The 18,754-nt window shown below is 35.4% G+C and overlaps 1 protein-coding gene across 1 annotated transcript in view; it reads right to left on the bottom strand.

Annotated features, from left to right (window-relative positions):
- LOC109376551 (low-density lipoprotein receptor-related protein 1B-like) overlaps window positions 1-18,754 on the bottom strand; it is a gene marked incomplete at its 5' end in the record, with an annotated part of 229,966 nt that overhangs the window by 197,578 nt on the left and 13,634 nt on the right. The window contains 3 exons of the mRNA XM_019632528.1: window positions 9,303-9,422; window positions 10,854-10,973; window positions 11,092-11,208. Of these exons, the coding sequence (XP_019488073.1) occupies window positions 9,303-9,422; window positions 10,854-10,973; window positions 11,092-11,208 (357 nt within the window). The remainder of the gene's footprint in view (window positions 1-9,302; window positions 9,423-10,853; window positions 10,974-11,091; window positions 11,209-18,754) is intronic.

Here is an 18,754-nt window from a genome sequence, read left to right as displayed (position 1 = left end):
TATATATATATATATATATATATATAATGTATACACATTTTAAGAAAGGAAAAAACTGTATAAAATTGTAATACTCAATATGTACCGATAACAAAAGATGAACACAAGTTACATTTGAAATCTTCAATTACAAGAGGTGCTCAAAGTGGTTACCATCAGAGTCCAGACACTTCTGATTACGGCGAACTACTGCTTGAGCAATATTGACCCAAGTGTCCACTTATATACCTTTTTTATGGCAATTTTTGGCACTGCTGGTATATATACACACATACACACTCACACACATGCATATATACACACATATAATCACTGGAAATGCTTCAGGAAGGAGAAAATGAATGATCTAAAACATAAAACTATACTCACGGTTATTCATTCAGCTAATCAAGAGGAGGACAATGTTTTAAAATGTGTGGCCTGCATGGCACAGAATATAAACTGTGGATCACAGACCAGATAGTTCAGCATTGACCATAGTGTTAGATAGTATTGAATGGCTGGTGAGAAAGTTATGCCCTGTTCAGTTCTCTTTCATTCTTCCTAGTTGCTTCATGATGAAATATTTGGTAGAAAGATAGGGCTTCACTGACACTTGTTAATCTCTCTCTTTAACAAAGAGAGAGCTGGATTTTGATAGGCCATTGTCAACCTACAATTGTGTCAAACCAAAATGTAATGGCATTGCTTTCAGTGTACTTATTTTTCCTCTTACCTTTATAGCAACCCACTGGGTTTCCATTTGGGGTCATGATCAGTGGTCTGTCCTTGAAAACAGGGAGCTTTTATCAATGCTTATATTTAGAATTGCCATTGAAGAGTGGTGATTAGAAAAGCAGACTAATTTTTGTTTGGTTTAGTATCGCCTTCAAATTGTCTATAGACAAGGCATCCCTTTATTGTCACTCCGACTCACTCACTGTTAGTGGCAATAGATTATTTAAAAAAAGAAAAAAAACTATTTAAGTATGTATTTTTCTAATGACATTTACCCATTCCAATTTGTTTGGGATCATCAGTATCTGTATCTTAAATCCTTGCCTTATTGCAAATGTAGGGCAGGTCAAGGAAGCTCTGCTGAGTAACAGTTACATGCACAGGTCTGGAGACAAATCCTGTGGATTCAAATATCTTCTCACCCGCTTTCACCTGGGTGAGCCTGGGAAAACTACTTATACTACTCGTCATTATATCCTTATCTATACAATAGGAATAATAATTATATGTCTCTCATAGGATTGTTGTGAGGATTAAATGATATAATCCACACAAAGATGAGCATAATGCCTAACACATAATAAGCTTTCAAAACTATTAATTATCCCTATTATTAGATTTCCTTGAATTCCCAAACTCACTAGTATAATGGCTTACTTCATGTTTCCATTAGATGTCTATTAATTTAAAAAAAAGTAATTGTTATAAAGATAAAAACAAAGCTAATATAAGTAAAATATTAAAAATGAAACAAATAGTATAAACTGGGCCCAAAGTATGTTGTATGATGAATTTATTATATCTAGGGATTTTAAAAAGCCTGGTGTCTCCTCCCTCTGCAAAGAACAGGGAGCGCTGATAGGGTAGCCCCTTGAAGTTCATTCAACCTCATACATAATTTTCAAATTCCCTATTGATAATACCAATATCTATTGGTACTATCTGTTAGTAATACCAGGCTTTTAAATTACATGTTCCCAATATTAATTTTAAGAAATATTTTTAAAATATGAGCTGTGATTACTTTTATTCAGGTATTATAAAATGAACGTGGTGAATCTTGACAAAAAATGTCAATTTTTGCTTATGTTTTAGGTGAGTGATTTTCAATTTTCTTCTCTCCAACTCAATAAAATGTTCTCAGTTCAAAAGGAACTGACTGAGTTTCAGAGTACTGAGTTCATAAAATGTTTTATGATTACTAGAGGTAGTTTCCCCTTTGATTCCCTGATATTTAGCCAGTGAAATTGAGATTTTTACTGCTCATGGCCTGTTTATATCAAGAATGTGTGCTTGTATACACTATAAGGACCAAACTGATGATCTCAGCAGTTGTTCCAAAGGTTTTCTTCTTGAAGCAGTAGTCATCATGGGACTGGGTATATGCTATTTCCAAGAATTCTAAGATCACCCAGAGAACTTCTAGCATAGGCAGTCATAAAGTAGTACAACATCCCACCATCTATGGAGAATTTCTAGAAATAGGTAGAAATACCCATATGAGGCATCTAACTTCCTGATACACAGATAAAATTGGTAACTGACATAGATAGCTATATGATCGTTCTATAGTAAAACAATGATTAACTGGAATTAAGAAATATATTGGATTATCTGAGTATTCTATGGTTTTAGCATTCAGAAGCTAATTGCAGAGAAGACTAAAATAGAAACAGACTGCATATTTGATTGTAAAAATATAATCTAATAAGAATATTCAGAATGATGATCTAAAGCAATGCATGGTACTAAGTCACATTAGACATTTCTGCCAATACAGTTTACTTGGTGACAAAGAAATTAGATTAAGACTTTAGAAATACCTTCAACAAGTTTAAACAGGTTAAATGTTACTCTTTCAAAAGCTTAATAGAGCCAGCCGAGTGGCGCATTGGCTAAGAGTTGGCTTAGGATGCCAGTTCTGAGCAGCAGGACCCCGGTTCAAATCCCACATTAGGGCCAGTGATGCTGCACCCTCTACAGCTAAGATGGTGAACAGCAGCTTGACCTGGAGCTGGGTTGCCGTGAGTAGCTGGAGACAGTGTAGGCTGCAGCCCCTGCTGTAGCGGGCTGCTATAAGCTACCATGAGTGGCTAGCAGCCAGTATGAGCTGCCTGTGAGATGCTGGCGGTGGCCATTCAATGGCCAGCAAGCGACTGCCTCACCCGGGAAGAGCACAATGATAATACTAACATGGGCCAGTGAAGCGAAGTCCTCCACAATTAGACTGAAGAACAAAAGGACAGCAACTTGTCTGTTCCCCTTCCCCAATTCCCCAATGCTGTTCCCCTCCCCCATTCCCCAATAAAATATTTTTTAAAAAAAGAAAAAAAGCTTAATGAGTTAAAATTTTATGGTAAATATTTTATAACATTTAAAAATAAGTTCCCACCTATGATATTTTTATCGAGTCTGCTACTCAGTATTTACCATTAAACATTTAATTTATTAACACACTCAATTTCTGAAGAATTGATTTTAATAAAATAAGACAAATTAATAAATGAACTAAAAGCAAAACTAATTATTAATCCTTCAAATTTGGTATTAACATTTATAACAAAATGGTACTAAAATACTATTGTAGATATACATACATTCTCTAACTTTTTATTGGTTTAAGGTTACATATTAATATATAAACCCAAATTGGAGATCTAATAGCATGGGTATGATACACAATTCACATAATCCAAATACTATTAACCAAAAATATAATTTTGAAAACATATTTAGATTTACTTGCATTTCAATAAATTGTGTCAGTTTATATTCCTCTTTTTTTTTTCCTCTCAAATATCAGTCAAAATCCAATAACTACGTTAAAAAGAAACCAGTTATATACTGGAGGTTCTTATCTTTCTTAGAACATAGAATTGTGAAGTATAATAATTGTATGGATAATGTGATGCATAGAAGAAACTTCAGGTCACAGAGTAGATCTGCTGTCTACTTTAGTTTCTTTATTTCTCTATCCCTTAAATAATATTTTTCAAGTCACTCTTGCTCTAGGTCAAAGGAAACTCATCATGAAGAATTTCTGTTTGTATTCTTTTAATGATCTCTCTCAAGGTTTTTCAAGTGGAGAAATGGAAATATTAATTATAAGGTTAAGATTTCAAAGGACAATAAAAAATAAGTAATGATTTACTCTGATATCCACAACCCAGCAAGAGGTAACAGAGTTCATTATCTCAAACTAAACCCTATATCACCTGTCTCTTTGCTCCTATTATTTCCCACATGAACTCTTAAACAAGGAACTGTATATAAACAGCGGTCTAATGACATGAAAAATCTAGCCCAGAGGACTTGCATCCTGGACATTTAATCTATGGATTCATTGGAGCATAATATGGCTATCAGAAACATCATCTATACATCATCTGTAGACTATACGCTGATCAAAAAGCTAGTAAATGGTACAGTTATAACTATCCAATAGGTCTGTAATTCTCATTAATATATAATGTTCTAAAATATTAATGGCTGAAAATGGATTGTCTTTTCATAAGTAAAATCTGATACCACTTGGATCCTCAAACTGATTTTAACAAATAAGCATGAATCTAAATTATCTTAAAAGAATAAACAATAATATTTTCTACACATAGATGCATTATCAGGTGTTGGTGTTTTTTTTTTAAAAAAAGCATTACAATCTTTCATTCTACTTGTTTTCACTCACTCATATGGAACATAATAATATAAACATAGTACTAAGTAAGCAACACTGAATAACCCCTGAAAATATAAATGATAGAATACCCTCTAAGAAAATCACCACCCCAAAGGGTACATGACAAGAAACTTATAAAGTAAAACAAATACAAATAATTTTGTTCTAAAGGTAGGCTAAAAAAGGAAAAAAAAATAAAGTTCTACATTTCTTACTTATTTTTTTATAAAGTGTTTAACACTTATTCTCTCCAAATACTGCTATAAATCTGCAACTCATTTTTTTGTTTGTGTGTGTGTGTGTGTGTGTGTGTGTGTGTGATTTCATTTTGTGCCTACACAATCAAATATAGTTGGCGAAGGATGAGGGGAGCAGTATGACCAGGATGATGTTTTTCAAACAAAAATATCACAGAATATTAAATTCCTCACGCAGTTTCTTTTAAAAAAATATCAACCACATCAACCCAGTTCTTACTAAAACAAATATAGAGTTCACTTCCTTTACAAGCTCAATTATAAACCTCAGTGGGTGAAAAGCTATTTCCTTCATGGCTTTCACTACAGATCAATGCAGAGTCCAGCATATTTGAAATGCCTCCTGACTCATTGTGTGGGATCTTTTCAGTTTTGGGCAACAAAATTTAAATCTCACAGTTTCCTTATATTACTAAGAGAGAAAAACACATAAAATAATATCAAATTAGCATACATCTTTTTGACAGAGAGACAGTGCATGAAAGTTGCTGAACACAAGTTATAAAAAGACTAAATGTGTTCCACTTAGACTAATCAATGATTAACCCGTAGTCATTCATTTCTTCATAGAAAATCTAGAAGACAGTTTCCTGGTCCCATTCACACAGATAGGCTCTCCTTCAAGGGCTCTACTAGCACCAAAATATTTCAGTGTAAAAGAGTCTCATCTCTCATTCTCTCTCTCTCTCTCTCTCTCTCTCTCTCTCTCTCTCTCACACACACACACACACACACACACACACACACACACACANACACACACACACACACACATATGACACTGACAGAAAAAGGCCCAAACTCAAGCCAGCACCACATAACACAGGCTATAGTACAGACACAGATCAGACCAATCAGGCAGCACAGACCAACAAGTTCCCAGAGAATGTGCAATAAAAGGCCTTTTCTTCTTCCCACCTGCTAACATAAAGGTATATAATTCCACACCTCTAAATGTCTAAGAGAGATGTCATATGTTAGAAAACGTCTTAACTGAATAAGCATGAGTGTGTACGCTCTTCCAAGACACAGAATTTAGCCCATTATCCTTTGAGCACAGGACTTTCCCACCACAAATGATCTTGTAATCACGTGACTAACATTTGCTAAATGCTATTCTAAGGGTAAGTTAATAAGATCTTGACAATAACTAAATTCACATATAACTAAATTCAAATATCACAAATTGTTGTACTGTATTTATAGTCATCAGTATCAAAGCTTCCTTCCACAGACCCGTTCCCAGAGCTCTATCCTAAGCATAATTTAGCCTGATACTGACTAGTGTTGACAGAATATGACCTCTAAATACTGTCTCATCTGATCTGAATTAACTTTCATGTGAGGTGACAATTAGAGAACTACAACACTTTGGTGTCTAAAACACAGATTGTATAAACTGTTTTATGCCTTATTCGCCAATGAATGTGTAATAAATGTAACATGTAGATATAACCTTTGGTATGGGAATGTTATTCACATCAGTGCACTAGAATACTAGAAAATGCTAAGCTTCTAATTAATATGAATATATAATATGATTTACATGAACTTTACAAATACTAATACTATAAACTATTAGATACATATTAATGAATGCATACTAATACAGCAAATGTAAAAAACAAAACAAAACGTGAATGATGCATAACCACTCCGGGTTTCGGGGCAGACTTCAGAGGGAGGTAACGGGAAAGGATAGAGCTGGGCTTTAGTTGTATTATAGGGATTTGAATGTTTTAAAAGAGTTATCTTAGGCCAAATGATAACGTCTATTAAAACTGGTACACGGTGCCTACTGTACAACTTTCTATACAAATCTCTCTGTTTGAAATATTTTATCATTTAATATGTAATTGCTTGGACTTTAAAAAAAATCTGTTTCTTATATTCTTTTATCTTGAGTAGCCTGATTCAATTTTCCTCACCAGACATTTAAGGAAAAATAAAAACACACTTTGTTCAGTTCTATCTTTCGGTTTGAATGTGTTCATTGTCATGTTGGAAACACCAGGCTGAGGAAAGTATAAAGCTACTGCAACTGTAGGAAGTTCAAGTTCCTCTCACAAGTCCTAGCCAGTGTGGTTATAGTTAACACATTAATTAAACATTATTAGGCAAGCAGATTTTACACCAAGACTTTCTTTGATGACAAAGAATTCTAGATAAGGTGAAGGGATGAAGAAGAAATCAGGAAAGGAAGCCCGTGGGAGGAGCAAAGTGGCAGAACAGTGGATTCTAGAGGCTGGGGAGTGAGTGCAGAGTTGACTGGAAAAGCCCACGTAGAACAACTGATGAAAAGGATGTTTCACTGGGATCTGGGAACAGAAAGTCTAAACTATATACCATAATAACTATATATTATTTTACATGTCAAATTGTATATAAGTTTCAACCCTGATTACAAAGCAGAGGAATAAATCTAGTACAGATCTGTCAAATCCCTAAATCCACATTTCATTCCTAAAATGGAAATCACAGGAGGAAGATGAATAAAATTTGAAATTGAGATTCTGAATGAAGATCCTGGAGCTGCTACAATCAAAGTAGTCTATTTATTTTGCTCAGGCATTCAAATGTGGTATTTGCCCAATATTGTAACAAATAGTGAAACAGTCTTCCAAGAGTAGGCAACATCAATAGTCTAATAAAAATGCTGCATATCTATGTCTTGTTTTAGTTTGGGCATAGAATGAAGAAAGCATGAACACTTTCAGGCAAAAAGTAATTTTATAATAACTATTAACAACTCACAAAATGAAGTCACAACTATTTGCCATGGCTGTGAGGGTAGCATAGATTTGAATCTTTACTTACACAAAAATTTCACTGCCCCCATAAAATGTTATGGTGGGGTTAAGACAAATAAAATGGTTAACATTTCCACCTTCTTCCCCCCTCTTCCTTTATGTATATATGTGTTTGCACACTGGTCTGGACCTTACAACAATAACTGTGGCTAAGAGAATTCTATATACCTTTATAACAGAAAATATTGAAATATTTTTCTCTTTATATACAAAGAATAAGGTTGATTCATGCTATGTTCACAAAGCAGATGATTTGATGTCAAATAACTCTGGATTCAAGTCCAAGTTTCACTACTTGGGACTTTGGGCAACTTACATAATCCCCTTGGGCCTCATTTTCTTCATTAATAAAATAGGGAAAGTAAAGAGATTAAATGTAAAACCTTTAACACAGTTCCTGGGCCACACGGTAAACATCAAATAAATATTAGGCATTATTGTTATGATGATTGATAATTATCAGTTTGAACAAACTACCAAAAAACAATTAAATCACATCAAAGTGAGGAGGAAGAATAACAAAATATAGATATAAATTTCCGGCAAAGAAATTACTCCAATAGCTAATACAACTCATTATTCTATTTTGCTTTGGTAAACAAAAATACGAAAGACAACAGAACAAACTAGCCAGAGAAATAAACTAGCCTGTAAAAGTCATTAATAATTGTTATGAACAAATTAGTAATGAATGTAATTTGAGGCCTTGTGAATTGATTATGAAGACCAATTTCACAAAGTGGTGAAAGGGGGTTTTAGGACACTGAGATAAGCTATACTGGTTGTGTGTTCTGAAGACTCAGTTATATGGAAGGCAGTATTATTAAAAAAGCAAACAAACAAACAAAAAACCACACATGCACACACACATAAAGACACATTATTGCCTGTGATTATACATGTAGATCATAAGTGATGTTCAATATTAATGGAATTTCAGAGAACCTAAATTTCCTTTTATTATTTTCATTTCTCCCAAAAGAGTTAATAAGAGCTGTGTGAAATCTAGCAAATAAATTTACCACAAATTTGTCTGTGAAGCCTGGAAATCCCATCTTTAGTTTAGATAAATTTTGTCATCTCTAATCAATTACTAGATTAAATTTTTTTTGTTTCTCTAACACTGCCAATTTTGGTGTATTCAACCACAAAATAGTCGCCATCATGTTTAATAAATGTTGATAAAATGAATTACACATGAAAACTACTCTTCACTCCTGTCTTATTGTTGACATTTCCAAGATAGGATAAAGTGCATCAAACAAAATTAGTATCTTCTCCATTTCTGCAATGTTAATTAAGAAGTAATTATTGTAAATAAAATAAATGATTTGAAGTGAAAATGTTAATTTTTCAGAAACAAATTCTAACCTAAGTGATTGCTGTAATCTACTAAAACAGAACAAATGCTTTTATTATCTTTTACTTTTTTTAACCATGTTTAAGGATGAACAGTAATCATTGAAGAACTGGAAAATCATACGTATTTAAGCAGAAAAATGAAGTTCTAGGACAATATGAAAATAGCATTTCATTGTTTCTATTTACTAAATGTTACTGTCATGTGCACACTCTAATATAAGAAGATGATAGTTTTATTCTACCCTTTTCAGCTGTCTTTTCAGAAAAAGTTTTGACTTACACAATAAGCAATACTTCCTCTCCTGCCTTTCCCCTCCATGTTTTTTATAAAATAGCTAACCTGAGATTACTGACTCTGAAACTTTCTCATGTAAGATTTTCATTTCATCAGAATTGTGTTCAAATTCATTTCACCATGGCCATCTCAGATGATGACATAGACGCAATAGGTGAGATCCACAGCCGCAAAACACTCACCACAGTTGGCCTCATCTGATGCATCTGCGCAGTCTGGGTCCTCATCACAAACCCACAGCTTGGAAATGCAATGCTTGGTAGTTTTACACTGGAAATAGTCTGGAGAACAGCTGTTTTCAGCTTAAGAGGGAAATATCTATTAAAATGTAGCTTTAGACAAGGACATTTTACAAAGCAATTAGACAAATGGTTAAGATACTTGAAAATGTATCTTATTTTAATAAATAAAGCTCTGAAGGTAAGGAGTTTTAACTTTTAATTATCTGTAATGTATTCCTGATATGCTTTCCAGTATCCAATAAATAAAACATATTTCTCCAGTGATGCATTTGATAAAAAACAGAGTTTTAAAACAACCTCACCTTAAGAGGATATTTTGAATCTAATTTTAAAACTAAAGCATTCAGGGCCTTTCAAAATAATTCTTTCTCAGATAAATTTAAACATTTTTACATATTCATTGCTATAAATGGAAAAAAAGACTGAAATTGGAAGAGATCAGTGAATGAAGAAATCAAAAACATAAAATTCGTCAAAATCTCTAGTTGTTTTGAGTCTTTGAGGGAAGAAGTGAGCATCTGACTCAGACTGTAAACTGCATCACAAATCCTCGTCAGTTTAATGGATCAACTTCTGGAATGGCTCACCATAAAGCACTGGTACTGACTTTATTCTGAATGCATCATCTTAATCAAATTGCTGGATGACTGCACATTATTTACTGATAAAAGTTTTGGGAGAATAAAATAAAACTTCAGCAAGACAGAAATGTTGACAGCAGTGCTGTTGAAATCCTGAAACCTGACAGGTGCTCCATCGTTCAGATCCCGTGTGTGTGTGTGTGTGTGTGTGTGTGTGTGTGTGTGTGTGTGTACACACGCACCTGCCTATGTGCATGTGAGTATATACTGTAAAGTGTCTTGCCTTCCACTTAATGCAATTTAATTTTTTGTGGAAGATGGAAACAAAAAGTGCATAAAATGGAAAACGTTTTACTTTGTTCTTTGAAGTAGCTTGTTAAGCTACATTAAGTAGGGTATTATATATAGTTTTTAACAAGTAATTTTGTTAGGTTAATTTGTCCATTTTTCATCATAACTTCAAGTGGCTTTTATGAGAAAAAAGCAACTTCTAATTAAAATGGAGTTGATTTTAAGTAGCTAATTAATAAATAGAAGAAAATGACCTGTTGCTACTTAATATGGGCAAGAACATCAATTTGTGGAAAAAAAAACACCAAAACATCATAATCACCGGTAATCTTGTTTTTGCTTCTTCCTTTAATGATGAGATGGATGAATGAATGTTGTTTTATGCTTATCATAATCTCCAGGTGGCTTTTTAAGTAAAGATCACCCATGTTTTCATTTTGTCTATATTCTTTATACAGAGCTTCTTGAATAATCCACCCCAATAGACAATTATTTGGAATTATTTGCACATAATTGCTGTTACATTTTTCTACACTGTGAATTTATGGTGCACAATAATAATTTTTAGATGAATTTCTGTTGGGAGTCAGTAGCAAGACAACATGTTTAGGTGACTTACGACAGTCCCTTTCATCTTCCTCATCGCCACAGTCATCTTGTCCATTACATCTGAGGTTTACTGGGATGCATTTCTGGTTCTTGGTACACTTGAACTGACCTGAGAGGCAGACATGTGTATCTAAAAGATAAAAACAGCAAAAAAATTTGTGCTGAAACTCATCTGAATTTAAATCAATGAGGACATACTCAGTTAAGAATTAGATTTATGTTCCTTAGTTAAGAATTTAATCACCTACCACAGTTGAGTTCATCAGAATTGTCTCCACAGTCATTCTCTCCATCACAGATGAATGCAGGCAGAGCACAGAGCCCTGTTCCACACTGAAATCGGCCTGGCTGACATTTAAATTCAGCTAGGAAGGAAACATATAGGTATTGTGAAATCACCATCTTAGCTCATGACTTCCTAAACAGAGCTTTTCTGATATTAAAAATATTTATAATATTATTATATTAAACATATCCTAGAGCACAATAGGAGCGTCTCAAATCTAGACAGATATTAGGTTCAGATGTACAGGTAAGCAATGAGCAACTCAGAAGGCCTCGAGGTTACATTTCACAAACTAAAAGAATGTAATTAAAAACATATAAATATAAAAATACATATGCAAAAACATATAAATTTCTACTCATTGCAAATAAATGGTATTGAGTGGTTAAGTGGCAAAACAGAATTTATTATAATTTTAAAAAGTCATTCCAATATCGTAAAAAAAAATTGTTTCTCTTTGATCCTGCTGCTGTCATGTGTAAGAGAGAAAAATCTACGTTCAATACATATATCCCAGGTCTAGTTAGAGGAAATGCTTCCTGTAAATATGACATTTTAAATCAGATTTACTGATATTTATTTCTATAATTCTATTAATATGTATAAAGATAATATCTTATAAACAGTAAAAAATTTTGTATATCATAGGTATTTTATTAGAATAAACAAATACCAGATGATAATGCATTTTGTTTGCTATACTTTTTAGATTATATAAGGAATAATAATTATTATAATTATAAAAGTAGGATCTACTGAGTATGTACCAAGTACCTGGCACTGGATTAGGCTCTTGCATGTATAGTTATGTCCTTTCATATACAGTTACTAACTGAATCTCATCAAAGCCTTTTCATCTCAGAATCACCATAACCATTTTATAAATGAAGAAATTAAGTCTTACGGATTTACAAGTTTCAAGTGCCAGACTTAGATTTTAAATCCAGATCTGACTATGTAGTCTTCTCACAAACTATGTTACTTGCAATTAAAACACTAATCTTTTGACGATGATCCTAATATGTGTTACTAATCACTGACTTTGAAGTTAATAATGACTAATAATGATATATTAAGTAAAATCAGTCAATCAAAGTTGATTAATTATATTTTAAACTTTCTTTGGAAAATAAATTATACTTTATAATTACAATATTAAACATTTCCTTAACATTAGAAAAACAAAAACTCTTTAATGCATGCTTGATTTCCATAGAAGTGTTATAAAATATTGAGTCATTTGCCATCAATTTATAAAATGTATTAATTATTCACACTAAAGTTTACAATATATATACTTAATTTTCTCATGCTCTCAACATGTGCAATTCTTCTACTTCTTATGTTTGATATGCAATTTCCTGTAATATTCCTTTGCTACATAAAAAACTCTCCTATAAGAATGAGGGAAATTCATCCTCAATGCCTGCGGTATAACTGGGAAGCCCATCTGACCATTAAATGTGTCTCTAGAATGATTCTTGATGAATTAAAATATCATAGGAAATATAAACTTATGATGCCAGAGAATTCTTGATGTATGACTCTTATATATATATATATATATATTTATGCAAAAACATTATGCAAGTTTGCAAGTACGTGAAACTGGGATCAAACTTTCCTGCCTTAAGGTGCAAGTATAGGTATTGTCAAACATATCTTAGTAGCCACAAATGTTGATATGCCCCTACTCAGAAATGAATACTTAAAACTTCACAGACTCATCTAAATCATTTTGCATGACACCATGACTGTCAAAATAGTTATGCGTATGAACATCTATGCCAAGATGTTCAATGCTTTTAACCCATCAACTCCAAGTAAGATATCATTTATTAAAAGATCACAGAGAGAAATTTCAGTCAAGATGGCAGAGTAGGTAAACAGTGTGCTACGTCTTCTCACGGCCAACCCAAAATTACAACTAACCTACAGAACAAGCATCATTGAGAATCATCTGAAGTCTATAACTAAGAATATACAGAAGAAGCCACATCCAGACTGGTAAGAGGAACAAAAACACAGAACAGGCTGGTCCCACACACACGTGTGGCAGTTAAAGATTGAGAGGGATATCTAGGCTGTGGAGGTCCCTCCTGAGGAGCGAGGTGTGCTAGAGGGCCAGCTTTCTTCCAGACAGAAATGCTGGCAGAAGCCATTGTTCTTTTGTTGAGCCTTCATCCCACTCAGCAGGCAGATGCAGGTACCCACCATATCTGAGTCTCCATCAAACTAGCTAACACCATTTCTCCCACCCTGTTGATTTCCTGAGACCCTGCCCCACCCAACTTATGTGCCCATCCAAGCCACTTCCAGTGGTTTTTCTATACAAATGGCCTGTCTTGGCTCATTTAGGAAATGCAGAATTTCCTAAAATCTCTCAAAAGTTCACAAACCCCAAACAAGCAGCATTGCATCTCGGCATGCCCTATACCTCTTGCTAAGCAACTCTAAGACGAGCACTAGAGGGAGCCAGCCTTGATTCACAGCTTAGCTATTCCTACGCACCTCCAAGACCAGCACAAGTGATAACCATTTGCAAATCACTTTGTAGATCATCCTAAGTGGCCCTGGGCAGGGTACAGGCAGCAGCTGACCTGGACCTGAAAGAGAGCTCCTCCCAAGAGGGTCTCAAACCAACACACCTGGTGGCCCGGCCCAACCACACCTGAGCACCACCCAACCACCTCCATAAATGACACATCCAAAGGACAGACTTGTCAGGCACCAGAGCCCCACTAAAATGAATCCTGCTTATAGGATGAGCACTTACACATAAGCTCCTCCACTATAGTCCCAGACAATCCTCACAACCAATCATCCCGAGGGTTAACCCCTGCCACTGATGTGCAAAAAACAAGGCTCAACTACAAAAGAAGGGCACGCACAACTCACACAAGGGACACACTTGAATCACCCGGCTCAGGTGGCCAGGGAGAGTATGCCACTGGGTCCCAAAGGGCACCTACTACATAAGGCCACTCTACTAAGATTGGGAGGCATAGCAGCCATAATACATAGAAACAAACACATGGAGGCAGCCAAAAGCGGGAGACAAATAAATATGTCCCAAATGAAAGAACAGAACAAAGCTCCAGAAAAAAGAAACAAAATGGAGATAAGCAATCTACCAGAAGCAGAGTTCAAAATACTGGTTATAGGATACTCAGTGATCTCAGGGAGAACTTCAACAAAAAGATGAGACATATAAAAATGAAGATAGATAGTAAAGGCGGCAGTGAGGTGAGCTCCCTGAGTTCTCCCCTGGAAATTACCACAAATTGAACAGCTATAACTCATCAGAGGAACCTCTGCTCATCACACAGAACAGCTAAGAGACTCTTAGGAATATTTCCTGAAGTTGGTCAAACTGGGCAAGTGGGGAAAGATAGGGAGGCGTGTGGAGACGCAGCCCGCATCCACGGCTGTGGAGATGGGCGGCCCCAGGAAGCACACCGGAGATTGTTATAGCAGCAAGGCAACAGCTCCATCCCTATGCCCTGCAGTACCCCTGAGAGTTCAGCATAGAGCACAGCGATGCCTTGCGTCTGAGGCAGAAGCCTCAGCTCAAAACTGTGGCTCGGCTCTCTCAGTCAGTCAGAAAGCAAAAACAACTCCAAACTGGGACCCCGCTCCCACCCTCGGGAAGTGTGTGACTGCCTATTCAGACCCCACCTTTTCTACGCGGCTCTTGGCAGGGCAACTTCAGCTGCAGAGGCAGCACTGGGCTTTTAGCAGCTCAGGAATCTCACACCCTTCACAACCCCCAGCGGAAAGAGAAGACCTGCGCTCCAGTCAGAAGGCTGCAGTGCTCTCAGCTGCGAGAGCAGAAACTACACTGACTTTGTAAAAACTACCAACCACACCCCATAGCCTTACTCATCTAGAACTGTCTGCATCGTCAGGATTACTCTGGGCACCAGGTGGCCAGCTCGGCCTCCACAAGATGCAGAGGAGTTTTTGTACAGCAGAGGACAACTTGGAGATAGCTTGGTGTACTTTAGCCAAGACTGGCACTATTTATGTTGTAGTTTTTGGGGTTTTTTTATGTTTTGTTTGTTTTGGCTTTTCTATTTTATTATTATCTTTTTTAATATATATATACATATATATATACATATATACATATATATATGTCCATATATATAGATGTGTAGATGTACATACATTTTTTTCCTCCTTTCTCTTTCCCTTCTTTTCTTTTTTCTTTTCCCCACTCTAAATTTCCTCCTTCTTTCCATTTTTCTGCAATTTTTTTTGTCTGTGTTGCTATTTTCTTTGTTGTGTTTCTTTTGTTTTTTTATATTTCTGATACTTCTGTTCATGTTGAGTGTTGGTTGTCAGTTGCTTTCACATGTAAGAGTATTTGATTTCTTTTGGTGGTGGTGGTCGTTGTGCTTGTTGATCCATTTTGCTTCAAAATTGCTCTGCACCAGCCAAAGAGGCACAAGAATCATCACACCCAGAGGCCAACTCTAGACCAAACCAGAGCATTACCAGGTTCGACCTACAAGAGTCACACCCAAAGGGAATTCTCTACAAACATAAGAGCCCAGAGGGGCCAAACCTCATCTGAGGGGTCAACCCTCACATAGCAGCTCATACACTGTGGACATAGCCAATCCTCACAGCTAGCCAGCCTGGGATCAGTCCCACCTACTGACAAGGCAAAAGCAATCAAAGCTCAACTTCAACAGGAGAAGGCACACTACACAAGGGACACCTCTAGAACACATGCACAGGAGAACAGGGAGACTGAGCAATTCAAATATAAAGGACACATACCACATAAGTCCACCCAGAAAAGACTGAGAAATCTAGGGGATCTACCTAATATATCAAAGCAAGCACAAAGAGTCATTCAGAATGGGGAAACAAAGAAATACATCCCAAATAAAAGACCAGAAGAAACCTCCAGAATCAGTAGAACTAGATAAAATAGAGGCAACCAACCTATCAAAGGCAGAGTTCAGAACAATGATGACAAGAATGTTTAAGAAACTTAGTGAGAACATAAAGAAGGATAGGAACATCATGAAAAACAACCAGTTAGAACTAAAGAATACAATTACTGAAATAAAGAACACACTCAAGGGAATTATCAGCAGATTAGATGAAACAGAGGATCCAATCAGCAATTTAGAAGATAAGATAGCAGAGATCACCCAAGTGGGACAACAAAAAGAAAAAAAAAAGAAAAAAATTGAAAATAGTTTAAGAGAGCTGTCGGATAACAGCAACAACATGTGCATCATAGAAAGACCAGAAAAAGAAGAGAGAGAGCAAGGGATTGAGAACATATTTGAAGTAATAATGACTGAAAACTTCCCTAACCTGGCAAAGGAAATTGACATACAAGCATAGGAAGCGCAGAGAGTTCCAACCAAGATGATCCCAAACAGGTCCACACCAATACACATTATAGTGAAAATGACAAGGCTTAAAGACAAAGACAGAATCCTAAAAGCAGCAAGAGACAGGCAGCAAGTTACTTACAAGGGTGCCCCCATAAGAATATGAGCTGACTTTTCTACAGAAACTCTGCAGGCCAGAAGGGAGTGGCAGGAGGTATTCAAAGTGATGAAAAACAAAGGTCTATAACCTAGACTGCATTATCCAGCAAGGCTATTATTAAAAATTGAGGAGAGACAAAGAGCTTCCCAGAAAAGAATAAGCTAAAGGAATTCATTAGCATCAAGCCAGCATTTCAGGAAATGTTAAAAGGGCATCTTTAAGCAGAAGAAAGAAAAAAACAACCTAACTAATGAAGACCAGAAACACAAATAACTAAATGGCAATAACTACACACCTATCAATAATCACATTAAATGTAAATGGATTAAATGCTCAAATCAAAAGACATAGGGTAGCTGAATGGATAAGAAAGCAAGACCCTTGCATATGCTGTATACAAGAGACTCACCTCAGATCAAAAGACACATACAGGCTGAAAGTAAAGGGATGGAATAAGATATTTGATGCAAATGGAAATGAGAAAAAAGCTGGAGTAACAATACTTATATCAGGCAAAATAGACTTTAAATTGACGAATATAATAAAAGACAAAGAAAGGCACTACATAATAATAAAGGGATCAACCCCAAAAAAGGACATAACCCTAGTAAACATCTATGCACCTAACATATGAGCACCTAAATATATAAAACAGATATTATTAGACATAAAAACAGAGAATAACAGTAACACTATCATAGTAGGGGACTTCAACACCCCACTGTCACCAATGGACAGATCCTCCAGACAGAAAATCAACACAGAAACAGTGGCCTTAAATGACATATTAGACCAGTTGGATTTAATCAATATTTTCAGAGCATTTCACCCCAAAACTACAGAATATGCATTATTCTCAAGCACACATGGAACATTTTCCAAGGTAAACCACATGTTAGGCCACAAAACAAGTCTCAATAAATTTAAGAAAATTGAAATTGTATCAAGCATCTTCTCTGACCACAATGCTATGAAACTAGAAATCAATTATAAGAAAAAAAAAAAACTGGAAAACACACAAATACATGGAGGCTGAATAACATGCTACTAAATAGTGAGTGGGTCAAAAATGAGATCAAGGAGGAAATCAAAAGCTATCTCAAGACAAATGAAAATAAAAACGTGACCCAAAAGCAGTCCTAAGAGGGAAGTTCATAGCAGTGCAGGCCTACCTAAAGAAGCAAGAAAAATCTCAAGTCACCAGGTTATCATTACACATCAGGGAACTGGAAAAAGAACAGCAAAATAAGCCCAAGGGGGGCACAAGGAAGGAGATAATAAAGATCAGAGTGGAAATAAATGAAATAGAGACCAGAAAAACAATACAAAATATCAATGAAACCAACAACTGGTTTTCTGAGAAGATAAAAAATTGACAAACATCTAGTCAGACTCATAAAAGAGAGAGAGAGAGAGAGAGAGAGAGGACTCAAATTAATAAAATAAGGAATGAAACAGGTAAAGTAACAACAGACACCACAGAAATAAAAAACATTTTAAGAAAATACTATGGACAACTATACGCCAACAAATTTGAGAATCTGGAAGAAATGGACAATTTTCTAGAAACATACAAACTTCTAAGGCTAACTCAAGAAAAGACAGAAAATCTGAATAGGCTGATTACTACCAAAGAAATTGAATCAATAATCAACAAGCTCCGAAAAAACAAAAGCCCTGGACCAGATGGCTTCACAAGTGAATTTTTCCAAACATTCAAGAAAGAATTATTACCTATTCTTCTCAAACTATGCCAAAAAACCCAGAAGGAGGTAAGGCTCCCAAACTCTTTTTATGAGGCCACTATCACCCTGCTCCCAAAATCAGACAAAGACATTACAAAACAAAACAAAACAAAAAACTACCGGGCGATATCTCTGATGAACATAGACACAAAAATCCTCAACAAAATATTAGCAAACAGAAGATCATACACTACGATCAAGTGGGGTTTATCCCTGGTATGCAACGTTGGCTCAATATTAGCAAATCAATTAAGGTGATACACCTCATCAACAAAATGAAAAATAAAAATGATATGGTCATATCAATAGATGCAGAAAAGCATTTGACAAAATCCAGCAGCCACTTATGATAAAAACTCTTAG

This window comes from Hipposideros armiger, unplaced genomic scaffold, assembly GCF_001890085.2.
Source record: "Hipposideros armiger isolate ML-2016 unplaced genomic scaffold, ASM189008v1 scaffold_1150, whole genome shotgun sequence".
Taxonomy (NCBI): Eukaryota; Metazoa; Chordata; class Mammalia; order Chiroptera; family Hipposideridae; genus Hipposideros; species Hipposideros armiger.
This window is presented reverse-complemented; position numbering and strand designations above follow the sequence as displayed.